The 18,007-nt window shown below is 36.1% G+C and overlaps 1 protein-coding gene across 1 annotated transcript; it reads right to left on the bottom strand.

Moving 5' to 3' along the window:
* Nucleotides 1-261: 261 nt before the first annotated feature.
* On the bottom strand, nt 262-16,204 carry LOC107736082 (deoxyribodipyrimidine photo-lyase-like). Its single transcript, XM_016547589.1, is given in 10 exon segments — nt 262-469; nt 471-861; nt 1,242-1,443; nt 3,116-3,310; nt 4,217-4,449; nt 4,539-4,623; nt 5,626-5,798; nt 6,334-7,111; nt 7,234-7,338; nt 16,139-16,204. Coding segments are annotated over 10 exon segments (2,364 nt in total). The 3' UTR covers nt 262-333.
* Nucleotides 16,205-18,007: the final 1,803 nt, after the last annotated feature.

The following is an 18,007-nucleotide window of genomic DNA, read 5'->3' as shown; positions in this document are numbered from 1 at the left end:
AATAAGATGTTTTTCCATCGTCATATCTACCAGGTAAAAACCTTAAGTCTGATAACTTAGAGAAGTAATGATTCACTATATAAACACATGAGCTATAATAATAGTCCATCTAAATAGGCCATTTGTATTGAATTATTTACTAAAGTTTTAAAAAGTCAATATCAAACATGTTTGATATCTTCAGACTAGATTTAATCAAAGTCTGAAGCTAAAAAAATCTTGAGTCTGTGCTCATAATACACTACATGAATATGTGTGAAATCAACTGAAAATCTGCTGACTGGTGTCGGCTTAAAGTTGTGTAGTGTATTCCAGCCCTAACATGCCAGTCTGTTATCTGTGGGGAACAGCGACACCTCCAGGCACTTTGCTGTAAGGGTCTCTGGTTGGGGTACGTCTGGCCCTGCCGCATGAGACTATGGGTTGAGGCAGACCCTCCAGAAGACACCAGTCCCTCTCTAACCTCTCTACGCTGCGCGTTCTCACACATCACGCTGGCTGTGAAGTCTCTCTCATTTAGGAAGGCAATGGTTTCGTCCCGTTTGCGGCTGACGTAGCCCTTCAGCACAGCGCTGTACGGGTTATCTTGCCTGTCTGGATCCTCTGACTGGTGTTTAAACTCCATGAGGGTGATGACTGGGAGGAGAAACCCGGTTCCTTCACGACTCACAACATCCTCCATACTGCCCAGAGCTTCCTGCACCAGCCTTGCAGGAACAGGTACCAGGTCACAGCCTGATCGCTGGTCAACAAACTCCCTAAAGCGCCTTCTCACCGACGCAACATCCTGTAGAGACTGTGCACGTCGCTCCTCAAGGTCAACAACAATCCGCTCTGGGTAGTTGCCACCTAAAACCACACCTGTGAACAGAAAGTGAGAATAGATAGTATATATATGATTTAGTATAAATGTGATTTAACCTAGTGTCCCGCTAGGAAAAGAAAATGTATGGGACTTGATATTATTGGGAATACTGGTGGACAATATAACCAAAATCCTATATTGCGATATGAGTAATTTTATTTCACGATAAAGTTATTTTTGCTGTATACTGCCCAGCCCTAAATTGGAAATTGACCAGATTGAAGGCATTTGTGTTTTCTACAATCAGCATTATTGATGGATTACTGTGCATTTTCAGCTATTTGACCACTATATATATATATATATATATAAAACACTAAACAAAGCATTATGAATAACTGTGATAATCGTGAACAGATTATATAGTACAACAGACCTGCTCTACGCAGCATTGACGCTGGGCACTTCCAGGGCTTATGGATAAGGTCATTAGGAAGTGCCTTCAGTTCAGGACACCACTGCCGCACATAGGTGCCATAGGGGTCACAGGTCAGCGCTGCATCAACAGGGTGCATGACGAAGTTCCAGTGATCCAGTCCACACATTCCTCCATTCTGCCACATCATGGCATGGGTATCCTGTGTATCCACGCTGCCATGCCTTCAGATGGACACGGTCTGAACTCCAGCGCAAAGCCTGCTCATGGATAACAATAATCACGTAACTAAATATATACATTTTCTGATGCCACATGGATGCTAGGATGTTGTTGGTGGTTGCTTGGGCATTAACATGCTGGATTATTTAATGTGGAAAAATATGACACCTCTCCTCAATAAAACATGAGTTATGCACAGAAGATTTATAATATGGCTAGGGGTTTTGCATTAGCTGTAGCATCACATTGTTATGGAAGCTTATAATAAAAAAAAAGATTACGACTTTTTATCTCACAATTCTGACATTTTTTCTTGCAATTTTGACTTCCTTTCTCAGAATTAAAAGTTCACATCTTGCAATTGTGATTTTTTTTCTCTCAGAATTCCGAGTTGACATCTCACAGTTTTGACTGGAAAAATATGACACCTCTCCTCAATAAAACATGAGTTATGCACAAAAGATTTATAATATGGCTAGGGGTTTTGCATTAGCTGTAGCATCACATTGTTATGGAAGCTTATTTTGGCCAAGAAATAAAAATATAAAAAAAAAGATTATGACTTTTTATCTCACAATTCTGACATTTTTTCTTGCAATTTTGACTTCTTTTCTCAGAATTAAAAGTTCACATCTTGCAATTGTGATTTTTTTTCTCTCAGAATTCCGAGTTGACATCTCACAGTTTTGACTTTTTTCCCCCAAGAATTCGAGTTCACATCTCACAATTGTGACTTTTCTCAGAATTAATAAATGCAACTGCAAGATATTAACTTGCAATTAAGAAAAAGTCAGAAATGTAAGATACAAACTTGCAATTGCAAGAAAAAAAAATCACTAAATCATTAGAAGAATAAGGATTTAGTGTCTTTTGCATGTCTCACCTGAAACCAGCTGTATCCTTCCTGCCAGGCAATATGCAGATAAGCGATGAAGAAGGAGGCAACCACGTGTCTCATGTAGTTGTTCATCCAGCCAGTTTGCCACAGCTGTCTCATTGCCGCATCTACCAGTGGGTATCCTGTGTATCCACGCTGCCATGCCTTCAGATGGACACGGTCTGAACTCCAGCGCAAAGCCTGCTCATGGATAACAATAATCACGTAACTAAATATATACATTTTCTGATGCCACATGGATGCTAGGATGTTGTTGGTGGTTGCTTGGGCATTAACATGCGGTTGCTAGGGGGTTCTATGAGGTTGCTTATTGGCCTAAATAAAAAGAGTAACCCAAACCATCAACTCTATGATGGTATGGGTCTCTCCATAGCTTGTCTAAGGGATTTTTTCACCCGTTTTATTATCCGACAGGCAAAAATTATAGATCTGATCAAGTAATATCACTTCTCTCCTCAACAAGTCACACGGTTTGAAACCAATATCCCATTCTGACTGCAATAAATTATATTGCCTAAATGATTTTGTACTTTCCATAAAAGCATATTAGGCGGGAATAACACAGCCCTGCATCTTGAAAAAAATAAATAAATCAGCTAATAAAAAAAAAAGGCCTAGTATTACCTATTTTGATGATGCTGAGTTCAAAAATATCAATAAAAAACTTTCCATTTCTACAAACTTGCAATTGCAAGAAAAAAAAATCACTAAATCATTAGAAGAATAAGGATTTAGTGTCTTTTGCATGTCTCACCTGAAACCAGCTGTATCCTTCCTGCCAGGCAATATGCAGATAAGCGATGAAGAAGGAGGCAACCACGTGTCTCATGTAGTTGTTCATCCAGCCAGTTTGCCACAGCTGTCTCATTGCCGCATCTACCAGTGGGTATCCTGTGTATCCACGCTGCCATGCCTTCAGATGGACACGGTCTGAACTCCAGCGCAAAGCCTGCTCATGGATAACAATAATCACATAACTAAATATATACATTTTCTGATGCCACCTAAATGCTAGGATGTTGTTGGTGGTTGCTTGGGCATTAACATGTGGTTGCTAGGGGGTTCTATGAGGTTGCTTATTGGCCTAAATAAAAAGAGTAACCCAAACTATCAACTCTATGATGGTCTCTCCATAGCTTATCTAAGGGATTTTTTCACCCGTTTTATTATCCGACAGGCAAAAATTATAGATCTGATCAAGTAATATCACTTCTCTCCTCAACAAGTCACACGGTTTGAAACCAATATCCCATTCTGACTGCAATAAATTATATTGCCTAAATGATTTTGTACTTTCCATAAAAGCATATTAGGCGGGAATAACACAGCCCTGCATCTTGAAAAAAAAAAATAAATCAGCTAATAAAAAAAAGGCCTAGTATTACCTATTTTGATGATGCTGAGTTCAAAAATATCAATAAAAAACTTTCCATTTTCATCGGTTTTTAATGCATCTATATTTTGATAAGTGCGCTTATCGTATAATTTCATTAACAATCTTCAAAGGAGTGGAAAAAGTGGAAATTATGATCAGGCATAAAATGATGTCTTCAGAATCATTCATAAATGTGAAAATTGGCTAAGAATTGAACAAATAGTTATAACTTGGCTCAAAGGAAGACAGGAATCCTTGTGGCAGTTTTTCTGCTGATTAAGGGATAATACAAGACTTCTTACAAATGGTTGTCAAAAGCAAAAATGCTACAAAACGCATCATATTTTGTGAGAAAGTGTGACGCGCTAGAGCAAAACAGGCAGTATTTTTGGTATCAGCACCCCAAAATTGGTAAGAAACCTGTATTAGATTTCAGTCAGCAAACATGATGCAGGGCGGCATTATAAATATGAATCTTGCCTTGTACGGTGGTCTGAGGGACTCCCAGGGCAGGTCTGGGAAAAGGCACAGCTGCCAGTACGCCAGGTCCCTCCAGGCCAGTTTGCGCTGGAATTTGGGAGATCTGCAGCGAGCTCCACGGGCATCCCGTAATAGGCTGCATGCACTCAGCTGCCCAAAGTGCAGATATGGAGATAGAGAGCTGGTGTTGGGCTCAACCGCACGACTTGACTCCTTCTCATAACGGTACACACCTACAATGAAGTCAACTGATGAGCGCAAAATGATGGATTGGCTTGTAATGCTGCTATATTAAAACACGTGCCCTGGAAATATGTCTTACCATCTCGCAGGAAGGCCTCAAGATGAGCCTGAGCTCCTTCCTCACTGAAGTCCCATGATTTCCGAATGTTCACAGCCCAATCAATCTGTCAATATCACATCACAAAAGCACTTTAATCATGCAAAATGGCAACTTGGATCCAACTGCACTACTTTTCCATTGCTTTTTTACATAAACTTGCTAGAAGGTAGTCTTTGACTGCTGTGATTACAACCTTGCATCTTTTGCGGTGCCTTGCACATGACACAGGGGCAAAACGCAGTGCTCACGTTCAAATAAGTTCAACTTTTAAAAATGTGTCTCAAGACCTTGAGTTTTTAAAAAAAAAAATTTTTAATTCCACTGCCTGCAACTGAAAAATACACTCTGTGTGAATGGCACCTTAAGTTACATAAAGAGAGATCTTTCTGATATGTAGATAATAATAAAATTAATGAATCATAGTAAATTCAAATTATTATCCAAAGGATTTTTTTATATGACAAATGTGATACACATTTAAAAATCAATATAAATTATTTATTTTAAAACATGAACAATATAAACATAGTAATAATAACAATCATAATAATAAGCATAAAAACTTAATAAAAATAGCAAAATGAATTACCTAAGATTATTAACATAAATCCCCAAAATTGTTAGTTTCATAAATTGCAACAATAAGTACCTCAAAATTAAAATATTAATTATTTATTATAATTAACTAAAACATTTTTGATTGAATTAAAATAAATATTAACTGAAATAAAATAAAATATATATTTTTTTATTTCAGCTAGTTGCCAAAGCAACATTTCCCAATTGTAATTTAGTTTAATGTTTTAAAATAACTAAAACTTAAATAAAACTTTTAAAACCCTATATAGACACATATAAAAAAAAACTAAAACTACTAAAAATGGCAAAAACACTTGCTAAAGATTTGACTAAAATCAAAATGATTTTTTTGTTTTTTTTATAAATACAATTGATTCAAAATATTAATAAAAACTATAATAGTATCTCAGTGATAATAAAATCACACTGACTTGTATGACAGAAATAAGATGAACACAACTGTTGTGTGTTAGTTTGAATATTTCACCTCTGTGCCATCTTTCCTGCGTGGCATTCGTGCCAGTCCCAGATCAACAAGTGGGCATCCCTGCGGCCATGCTGAGGGAGCAGGCAGGGCAGCGGGGGCATCCAGCGGAGAGGTCAGTCCACTGCCAGGATTCTGCTGGCAACAACTCATGAAGTGAGAGACAGAGCCGATACCTGCAAATAATATAGAAACCTTTAAGAAATTAGCATTTTAGAAGTTTGTGGTGGTGTTTGCCCATGCAGAAGTTGTTTGCCCATGCATCATGCTAGGGTGTATTAAGTGGCTGTCAGGGCACTGCTATATGGTTGCCAAGGTATTCTTTAGTGTCTTGCTGTGCAGTTATTATAGTGGACGTTTAATTGCCCCAGACATTATTTTCTGATTTGTGGAATGATGAAAAAAGATATCCAAAACCCTCTCTGCTTGATCCAATATTCAGGTTTCTGTTCTGGAAATGTATGCAAATTGGTGCATATTTAATTAGACAATGTCTCATTTGCATATTTAAACATAACAATTCAGAAATGCATCATCTGCATAATTAAACACAACATTTCAGAGCATTGTTAATGTACAAATTACATTAAAAAAAAGTGTATTACTTTTTAAATAAGAATTTAAAAATGTATAAACAATCACCAATCAAGTGCAAAAAATTAATCCCCAAATTTCCACCCCATCAGCCCTGGCCTGCACTGCATTACCCACCTCGTAGTCCAACGCCCCGTGTGCTGACTGTGTAGGGGTCTCTAAGGCAGTAGGAGTGGTAGATATGGCACTTAACACCTTGTTTCTCCAGTTTCTCCCACACGCTGTCATCTCTTTCCTTCAGCCACGGCTCATACAGGGCTGTTGCCACAACCGACGCTGCCCCCGTCGCAGCGATTAACCCTTGCAGAGCTGTCAAAGATGAGGCCTCTGCCTTCAGCGTCACCAAGTGGCTTCTACGCTGCTCCAGAGAGCGGTTCAGACTCACTAGTGCCTGATGCAGCCAGTATTTAGACGCCCCACCGCTTGCCACGGTAACCCCTGGACCCTCCTCCTCCACCGCATTCCACAGGAAGACAGGAATGACAGGTGCACCAAGCTCCAGGCAGCCAATAAGAGCAGGGTTATCCCACATGCGGAGGTCCCTTCTGAACCAGAGCAGAACAGGTCGTGGTCCCGATGGGTTCTTCAACAAATGCGGCTTCTTACGCGGACGACGCTTTTGTGACCTTGTTGACTTTGTGACCTTGAGATCGTCATTGTCTTTATTTGTGTTTTTAATGGCACATGTGGTGTTATGTACTTCAGTATTTAGTGTCCATTTTGCAACAGCCTGGTTCTCTGCTACTACAGCTCCATCATTGACGTTTGACTGATCAACACCTGAAGTTACTGTAGTCAAGTCGGCATAGCTTTTGTAAGGCTGATGATCTGGTTTGGTAAGTTTGGTTTCATAAAGAGACTGTGTTAAGGCCAACTCTAATTCATCTGCTTCATCCTGAAAAAGCAACATACAAAATATGTTTTAACATACTGCACAACACAACATGCAGTTTAATCTGAATACCTCTTTTGTTTCTCACACACACAGAGAGAGAGAGATATATAGATACATCTGACTGTAGTCAAGTCGGCATAGCTTTTGTAAGGCTGATGATCTGGTTTGGTAAGTTTGGTTTCATAAAGAGACTGTGTTAAGGCCAACTCTAATTCATCTGCTTCATCCTGAAAAAGCAACATACAAAATATGTTTTAACATACTGCACAACACAACATGCAGTTTAATCTGAATACCTCTTTTGTTTCTCACACACACACAGAGAGAGATATATATAGATACATCTGTGTGTGTGTGTGTGTGTGTGTGTGTGTTTTCTATTTGAATATATTTTAAAATACAATTTATTCCCGTGATGCAAAGCTGAATTTTCAGCATCATATAGGCTCCTCCATGATCCTTCAGAAATCATTCAGATTTGCTGCTATATTTTATTTTATATATATATATATCATTATATATATTATTATATTAGGCTCTCTCAGCAGTTCACGGACCTGAGCCACGGACTTCATATCTCTGCTTACAGACATTTTCTTGGAGGAAATCCGTCACTTTTCAACGCAGTAAATATAGAAATTAAACATAAACTGACAGATACAATGCATCCGCGAGCCGCGTTACAAAACGAATGAGTTGAGAGGTTACACAAGCAGCTGCTGAGGGGCTTTCATAACCGACTGTAACATCGTCAGTACCGCTTTACTTGTGTTTATATCACATCCGTATGTTTCATTATCGAAAATGGATATAATGATGGATTGATTACTTACGTTAACTACATAAACTTTACTATCAGAAGCATGAGGACTATGTAACAGCGTCTCCAGTGACTTTAGAGGGGCGGTGCTGAATGAGCTGTCTGACCAATCCTGGTCGAGCATACTGCAGATGCTCCTCCCCCTTAGTGTGGCACGTGTTAATCTAAATATATGAGAGCCAATCAATCAGGAGCATTTAGGGAGAGAAACAGACATTTCAAAACCATTTTCTCTGCAAGTTTCTCTCTCCTGCTATACAGATACACGATGCCCCTTGACTTAAGTAGGTTTTAAAAATATTATTTTAAAAGCTTACATTTGGGTATTCATCCATTTATTTGCCAATAATAGCTTTCACATTTCATCCCTGTATTTGAAAATATATATTTTTAATATAATAATGATAATTAATTAATTATAATACATTTTATTTTCTAAATTTATTTATAGGGCCTACCTACATGACATGCATGTATAATTTCATATATACTTTTAAAATAGACCTGTAACTTTATGTATATATCTAACAAATAAAATATATGATTAAGAATATTACTTGTTGAAATTTATTTATTTATTTTTATTGCTTGCCTTGCTTGCAATTTCAGAGCTTTTTAGCTTTGATATTTTTAATTTTTCGGAGAAAAGGGCAGTTAAGTGATTGTACCAGCAGAGCTTGACAGTCTAATGCGACCTACTGTAATAATACCATCTAAAATGTTGTTAGCCACAGAGGCAATAATATTAAAATGAATATAAGAATTATTTCACACACACACACACACACACACATATATATTTATTTATTTTATTTATTTAGTCTAAAGAACAAAAGGTATAAGTGTATAATAATGATTCTAACATAACACTAAAGCCAAACACCAAAAAAAAAAAAACTACATATATGTGTATGTACAGCCACACACACACACACACACATATATATATATATATACATACATACACATTTATAAATTCAATATATATATTATTTCATTTCCATTTAGTTTGTTGAAGTATTAAAATAACTCAAATTAAATAAAACTAAAACTTAATAAAAGACCTATACAGACATAATAAATTCAGACATAATTTAACTCAAATTAAAATAAATAACAAATACAAATAATACAAATCAAACGACACTGTCGTTTAACACTGTCAAACACATGCTAAAAAACAATAACTTACTTACACATATATATATATATATAATTTTTATTTCTATTAAATAGATGGTATATTTTACTGGTTCAATAATTAAGTAGTAAAAATTAAATGGCTTAGTGGCTTACATGCTTTTTAAAACGTATCCATTGACTCTCTTTGAAGCTCAGACATAGATATACTCACACACAGAGACACGTGTACACAGCACATGATGTAAAACAATGTGTTACTATCTTTTTCTTTCATGTGTATTGACTTACAAGTGGACTAAAGTCTTTCTAAAGAGGAACAAATAGCTTTAAAATGAAAATTGAACAGGGAGCCTGTGTTTGAGGACAGTGTAATCAATAATGTTTAGACGGCAGAACAAGTCTAACAGACAGCAGATCAATACAGACGAGCCCCACCTCCCTCCACTCTGTCCCACTGACCTCATCATATGATCTGATCAGCTCTTTATTTAAAGCTCAGCGGCCGCTGAGTGAAGGGCGATTACAGAGAAAGAGACTGAGAGTGGCCCGAAAGCAGTTAACCACTTCATTGGGCACAAAAAACACTCTAAATGTTACATAAAAGCATAAATAAACTAGATTTTTACATTTTCCGAAGAAAATATGAGTGGTCACTACTGTAAATGTAACACTCGCTGCCATAATGCAAGGGTGTTGTGGGTGGTTGCCAGGGTGTTGCTATGCAGTTGTTAAGGTGAGTGGGTTTTAGAACATTGCCATGTGGTTGCTATTTTTAAATGCTATTAAAAGAATATTCCAGGTTAAACACAAGTTTGACAGCATTTGTGGCATAGACAGATGTTGATTACCACAAAATACATGTCACAGGTCCCTCAAATTAAAATTAATTAATTACTTAATTAAACAAATAATAAGATAAAATCAGGGTTACAATTTAGCATCAGAAGCAAATGGGGACCATTTTTTGGAGGATTTATGAGCAGAAATGTGAAAAACATTAATATTATTTGAAATATAAAGCTGTTAAAAATCAGAATTTTATGAATAAATAATACAGTATATATGATTTCATTATATACATACATTTTCATTTAGAAATCGCTATTAAATTACAAAGAAACAGCAGTTAACTACTGAAACAAGTTGAATTAAACGTGAAATTTTGAAGTAGAAAGGCTGAAATAGTATTTTCTCGTAAAATCTACTCAAATAATCTTATTCACAACACTTTTTACAGCATGTGTGTGTGTGTGTGTGTGTATATATATATATATATATATATATAAATATATATTAAAGAACATTTAGAATTAATTGTATTTAGCTCCAGCAACTACATTGCAATGCAGAACCTTTAAATACATTTTTAAAAAGACAATTAATATTCAGTAATAATATCGATTTGCCTGCACTGACACTATAGATAAAAACAAAACTTGAACTGAATTGAGCTGAATAATGACACTATTGTCTTCTGTAGAACTGCTTTATAGCTGAAATTGAATTTGTTTAATAATTTAAGAATTTTGCAATGCTAACTGTCACTCTCCTGTTTATTACTGTAAAGCTACTTTGACACAATCTGTATTTTATAAAGCATGTTTTATATGAACTGACATAAAACATAACGTTTCAGTTTAATTTATTCAAATGAAAATGCTTGGTTGTCAAACAACAGGCTTTGCAGGAAAAACAGAGTGAGTGGAAGGAATTGAAGGAAATAAAAAGACGAGTAAAGGAAATAAAGCTATCAAGGCGTGTAAGTGGAGTCATATATGGAGCCTGTTGCCATGGAAATGCAGGGAGTGATTTCAATTGGCTGCTTTGAGTCTGACCTCTGATTTGAGTGAATGCTCATTCAGAGACATATGAGGTGACCATCTTTTTCCAACGCTGATGGCCTCAACCCAAAATCTTGGACAAAATCAAATGTACTATGTACTGTTTGCTCTTTGTTTTCTACCTGTTCTATTCTGCATGTTTTCGTGTGGAGTAAATGTATGTCTGTGCATCTGTCTCTCTTAAGCCGCTTTCTCTGGCTCTCTCATTAATGCTCCGCTCAGACGCTGTATAGCAGGTGGCAGGTAGAACTAATCGCTCTGAAGATTACAAATAAATGAAGAGAAACATGTTTTAGAAAAACGGTGGAACGAACATCATAAATCATCCAGCCTGGAACAGGTTCCTCCTCATAACGTTTCAGTTTAATTTATTCAAATGAAAATGCTTGGTTGTCAAACAACAGGCTTTGCAGGAAAAACAGAGTGAGTGGAAGGAATTGAAGGAAATAAAAAGACGAGTAAAGGAAATAAAGCTATCAAGGCGTGTAAGTGGAGTCATATATGGAGCGTGTTGCCATGGAAATGCAGGGAGTGATTTCAATTGGCTGCTTCGAGTCTGACCTCTGATTTGAGTGAATGCTCATTCAGAGTCATATGAGGTGACCATCTTTTTCCAACGCTGATGGCCTCAACCCAAAATCTTGGACAAAATCAAATGTCCTATGTACTGTTTGCTCTTTGTTTTCTACCTGTTCTATTCTGCATGTTTTCGTGTGTAGTAAATGTATGTCTGTGCATCTGTCTCTCTTAAGCCGCTTTCTCTGGTTCTCTCATTAATGCTCCGCTCAGACGCTGTATAGCAGGTGGCAGGTAGAACTAATCGCTCTGAAGATTAAAAGTAAATGAAGAGAAACGTGTTTTAGAAAAATGGTGGAACGAACATCATAAATCATCCAGCCTGGAACAGGTTCCTCCTCACTGTCCGCACACTGACACACACGCACACACGCAGACAAATGACATTACTGAAATCACATTACTGCTGCCTTTCAGGAAGGACGCACGAAGGGGAAAAGAGAGAAAAGGTGACAGAGAGAGAGAGAGAGAGAGAGAGTCATATTAGATGAGGCTTTAAAGTGACAGATCTGGAAAAGAGGAAAACAGAGGATTTTGTATATCTAAAAGCTTGTGTAATAATAATAATAATAATAATAATAATAATAATAGAACTGCTTAAACAGACTGCATAATAATAATAATAATAATTACTATTATTATTACTATTACTATTATTACTGTTTGGCGTTTACACAAGCTTGAATACATATTATATAACAATAATGATAATAATATAACTGCTGGAACAGATAGCATAATAATAATAACAATAATAATAATAATTATTATTATTGTTATGCATGTTTTCATGCACAGTCTGTGCATCTGTCTCTTATAAACCTCTTTTTCTTGCTCTTATTATTATTATTGTTATTATTATCATTTTGCAGTCTACACAAGCTTTATTATATAATATAATAATAAAGATAATATGACTGCTTAAATAGGCTGCAAAAATAATACTAATAATACTAATATAACAGTAATCATTATTTTGCCATTTTTTCATTATTAATATAGTATTTTATTTAATCATACGCTGAATTAATTATATTAGGTATCTTGTTATTATACTCAAATAGACTTGGTTTTATGTTTCTTAAAATGTATCAATTTAATGATAAAGCAAATTGAATCTACAATAATTACAAATTTGATCAAACTTGTTGTCACATAATGTAAAAGCTTTTCTTATTCTAACATTGTAAACATTTACTTATGTTTTTTCCATGTTTTTTTTTTTTTTTTTAAGTTTTCAATCACGAAGGTCATTCTTTGGATTTCAGTGCAGCTGATGATGCGACCTCATATAGCATGTCTATGGGAGGGATGGAGAAAACATCTATAGTTTGTGTTCTAGGGCATAAAAACATTCTGCATACTTATCATGGCAGTCACAGGGCATTAGTTTAATGCTCATCCCTCAAATAATGAATTTGCAGCAGCAGTGCAGACACAGGCTGCAGTTTTATAACTGTCCTCTGGAGGTCACTGTTTGACAGTAAGTGCAGCATCAGCAGGACAGCAGCTGAATCACACCACACTACCACAGCCTGCAGTGACAGAGAGAGAGAGAGGACAGAAAATGTCATTATACATTATTTGTGACTTTTTGTTATAGCAGTATGTGTTTGTGTTTATGTGCTCATTTCTCTGTGTTTTTGAGAGACGCAGCAAAAGGAGAAATGGACAAAGAAAAAAATGCAAAAAACAAATCAGAACAAGAGGAATCAGGGGAGAGCGTAATCCTTTGTTCTCCTCTATTCACTTGGAGCGCGTGTCTGACTCCCTATAGGCGGAATTTCATTTTGCAGCATCTCACAGACACACACACTCAAACACCATGTAATTTGCCCTCCAGGGACACTATCATTTTTGTATTTCTGCCTGTGTATTTCAGATGAAGTGTGCAAGTGCATACCCTCTTTAAGTTTATTTTGGGTGTTTCCTTGTGATACAAGTAATATTATTTTCCCTTCATTCCTTTTCTTATGCCTGCATGAATAATAATACCGTGTGACACAAAACCTTGATGTAAGATTCTTGATTAGAAGTTTTTGAGAAGGTCATGGATATATGAAACATGGATTCCATACACACTTTCAGTGTATGCACTTAAGTAGCTATATGCTCATTGCTTTGGTCCTAACCTCAGGCCGGTGTAAATCTACAGTGCTCTCCCAGACACACAGACAGACTAAAAGATCAAAGCTTCTGATTCAGCACAGTCTAATACAGGACAAAGAGAGCTAGTCATAAACCAAAAAATACATTTGAAGGAATACAGGGATTTGGAATCATGAACATGTACTGTATGATAATAATTGCCATGTCCAGTGTCCTGTTTTATGTTTAAGGTCTCTATTATAAAGTCAAATTCAAACACATCGAATTTATAAACCTGTATCTTGAAATGTAGAAAGAAAACCAAAGTAATGGGTTTTCTTAGGGAAAGTAACACAAAGACTGAGCGCACTGCAAGCTGCTTCGGTTAACGTCATTTGCCAAATGCATAGATGAAATAAAAAGATGATAACAATACAGAAAAAAAGAGATAAAAAGTAATCATCATATAATATTGGTGAAAATAAAATGATTTTCTCTTCTGCATTGTGGCTTGTACTCATAGCCAATTGGATAATGCAAATTGTATCTGACATAACATTATCTAAGCATTTGTTTAGTTTATTATTTATTTATCTTTTAAGATTTAAAGTATAAAGAATGTATAAGACAAAGTGTAGATAAATTGTAGATTCTGTAACCCCCCCCCCCACCACCATTTTTAATCGCCTCCCTGCCTTCACTAGCTCAATTTAAATAATCCTGTGGTGTGACAAATTAATTTTTAAAAGTACAAATATTTCATGTAGGTTCTCAATTAACACGAGGACATAAACACTGCATGCATAATTAAAAATGAATTAGAAAAACACTGTTTAAAATTGTTTAAAACAGATCACGTCACGCTGCAGGACAACTTTCCATTATTCCATATATGTGCATTCCTTTTTTAATATGTAAATTTTGCACTTATTAAACATTATATTTCCTTTGAGTATTCTATACTGCTTTAGATTATCTGTTAATATTGCATGTTTCCAAGGGGCAAAAATCAGTACAATCTAGATCATGGCTGATGAAATTCTGCGCTTATTATGCATTTGCATACAGCTGCATACATTATATTTCCTTATTCTACTCTACTCTACTCTACTCTACTCTACACCAAACCAGGTGGGATATGTTGGTGCTTTAGATTATCTGTAAATATCGCATGTTTCTTCTTGGGTCCACCAACAAAAATCAGTACAACAGATGATGGCTGATGAATTCTGCACTTAATAGTCATTTGCATACATTTTATTAATGTATTCTATTCTATTCTGTTCTGTTCTGTTCTGTTCTATTCTCAGGACCAGGTTGATTTATGATATTTGGATGGTTTAGGTTATGTTAATACTGCATGTTTCTGCTCTGTTCCACCAGCAAAAATCAGTAGAATATAGATAGTGGTTGATGAAATTCTGCACTTAGGAGTCATTTGCATACAATTTCTTAATGTATTCTATTCTATGCAATCCGGACCAGGTGGGTTTATGATATTTTGATGCTTCATATTATCTGTTAATATTGCATGTTTCCTCGCGGTTCCACCAGTAAACATCAGTATGATCTAGATAATGGCTGATGAATAAGCAATGCTTTTTCATTTTTTTTTCATATTTTTGTTGTTGTTGTTGTTTCACAGAGCTAAGACCGATTTAATGATATTCATTTGAGTTTAGGTTGACTTCACACACTCTATAGCTCGGAGCAGAATACATTTTGAAAGAGGGAAGCTCCTAATATTCAGCCATTAGCTCTAATAAACAAAACTGCCCTGAAGTATTCCCACAGCAAATGGAAAGAGAATGAAATAAAATGCGAGACGGATTTAAAATTATACATTTGTTCTGAAGGAATATGAAGTAATAAATAAAAGCGAGAGGTTTGCTTGTCCTGTGTGGAAAACAGTCTGAGCTTGTGTCTTAAAATAGAAAGCACTGCATGCTCACATGTCTATTTGTGCATGAGTGAGTGAACATGCCAACACACATGCATGCAAGAGCCTGACAAACATGATGCCGGCACATAATAAAGACACCCGCTGGTGATCTCCATGGCAACGCTACCTGACAGCCCCGTGACATGCATGGTAAGTTTTATTCCACGGTGATCTTACAGTTATATCCCACCTCTCTGTCTGTGTGTAGGTGAGGAGATTTACTCTCTGTGGTCCTGCTAATGGACAGATGTGAGAATAATGTAGTGTAGAAGACCAGAGATCCTGTAGCTATCGACCAAGAGATACTCGCACACACGCACTCACACATATACATTTTCTTGAACACCATATCAGAGTGGAGGTCAGAGGTCAGAGCAGAGGCTGATGGGAAATGGGATTTATATTCCAAGGCGACCATGCGGCCTCCAATTATTGTTACTCACTTAAATGTGTGTGCATAGAGCGAGTGTGTACATGTGGATGAGCTGACTGAAATGCAATTTGCATTTGTTTGGTAGCCATATTTTAAGCACACACCTCACACATTTTTCAATGCAACTTAGTATGTTTTTGCAACAAAGATGATAGTATGTGTGTGGCATTATGGGTAAACTTACACAGATATGTTTGAATCCGTTCCCCCGGCAGTGTCCTGCCAAAGAAAACATCTCATATCCGGTCATCTTTTTAAATTGCAGGAAGTGCATCCACTCAGTCCGAAGGGCACTGCAAATGGCATATACGGAACAAGTGTAGACTGACAGGAAGTTACTAAAATAAACACAAAGCTTTTTTTAATATAATGAACCAAAGAACATTTGTTTTCATGTTAAAATCACACACACACACACACACACACGTACAGTATATACTGTATATACATATATATATACACACACATACATATACATATATACAACTATATCAATTATTCATTCATTCATATAGACTGCTACATATATATATACATATATATATATATATATACTGTGTAAGTGTTTGTGAGTATCACATCACAGCTTTTGTGTACTTTTTGCATTTTCTGTGGAGGGAAATCTGGCAAGTATGGTCAAATGTATTAAACGGGACTGAGAATACTACATTGAGCATTTACATATTAGCCAAAATATTTCAGAAATGAACGTGCAATATAATGACCTCATTAGCCATTTTAAAAGACATTGTGTCTTGACTCACTGGGTATAAATCATCAATTTGATGCAATTAAACTGGCATAATAAATCAAGCCTGGAATTTTAAATTGTGTTTAATATTACCATCTATTCACTCATATTCAAGATTTTGGATGGCCCTCATTTTTCTAATCATGTCAAAATATATATTTTTCAATATATTTCAATCAATTTATCATCTATTATGATAGTAAAAGCAATGTTTAAGACAAACCAATTTACATCAAAGTGATAAATAAACCAGTTCTACTGTTATTTATCTTACATAACTAAAAAATTAAACATTAAGAAACTAACATACAGGATACTGTACAGATCTGTAAAAAATAAATATTTTAAGGATCAATATTTTGTTATCTTTAAACAATCCAAAAAAATAATAATAAAATAAAATTGATAATTAGAATCAGTATTTACAATAAAAAAAACATGACATACAAAAATATGCACCTCTAAGCACATATTGCAACCAAAATTTGGTTTGTTTCCTTGTTGTTGCATCTGTTTGCAATTTTAGGCCCCTTCCTTTGAAAATCATAATTTCCAGAGTAATTCAAATAATTTCAAAGCTTATAAATATAAAGACATTCTATAGCCAAGAAGAAAACACAACCATGAGTGTTTCCTCCAGCAGTATGTGTGCCACACATCCATTAGTTCTCTTCTGTGTAATGGGACTTGATGCCCAGCTGGGCAGACATGCTCACAAGGCAATACCTCTTGGTAATCTTGACGGCATGGCATTTCCCCTATACAAACCCTTAGAGACAAAAAGGTGAAGAGTAAACAAGAAAAAGGGAGCGAGTGAGAAGAGATTAGAGATTGTAAAAAGAAAGAGGTATCAAGACACACATAAGAGACTTTTGAATTGTTCAAAGCTGAAACCTCACAAATTTCAAAGAGTATTTGCATATGCATTCCACTAAATGATATGCTAATCTGCTTGATTTGCATAGCAGAGACCTCATGTTGCGAAACGCTTCATGCTTAGATTCACCGAATGAAAGAATAGAAAACAGAACAGAAGGGAGTACAACTTGTTGGGGCCCAGCGAACAGGCTTGGGTGTCTCTGGAAGTCACGCTGTACGGACATGAATGCTGAAGTAAACACAATGCTCCACATATCAGAAATAATTTCTACCACTCAGCCATCAAAGAGAGCACATGGATCCAAAGTAGAGCGACTGAATGAAGGATGGATAGAGAAAAAGGTTGAAGAGTTAGAGAGGGAGGGTGTGTGGGGGGGAAGGGCACGACGCAGAGTGGCGAATGAACACGATGGTTTTGCGAGG

This window comes from Sinocyclocheilus rhinocerous, unplaced genomic scaffold (assembly GCF_001515625.1).
Source record: "Sinocyclocheilus rhinocerous isolate Xijiao unplaced genomic scaffold, SAMN03320098_v1.1 scaffold942, whole genome shotgun sequence".
Lineage (NCBI taxonomy): Eukaryota > Metazoa > Chordata > Actinopteri > Cypriniformes > Cyprinidae > Sinocyclocheilus > Sinocyclocheilus rhinocerous.
This window is presented reverse-complemented; position numbering and strand designations above follow the sequence as displayed.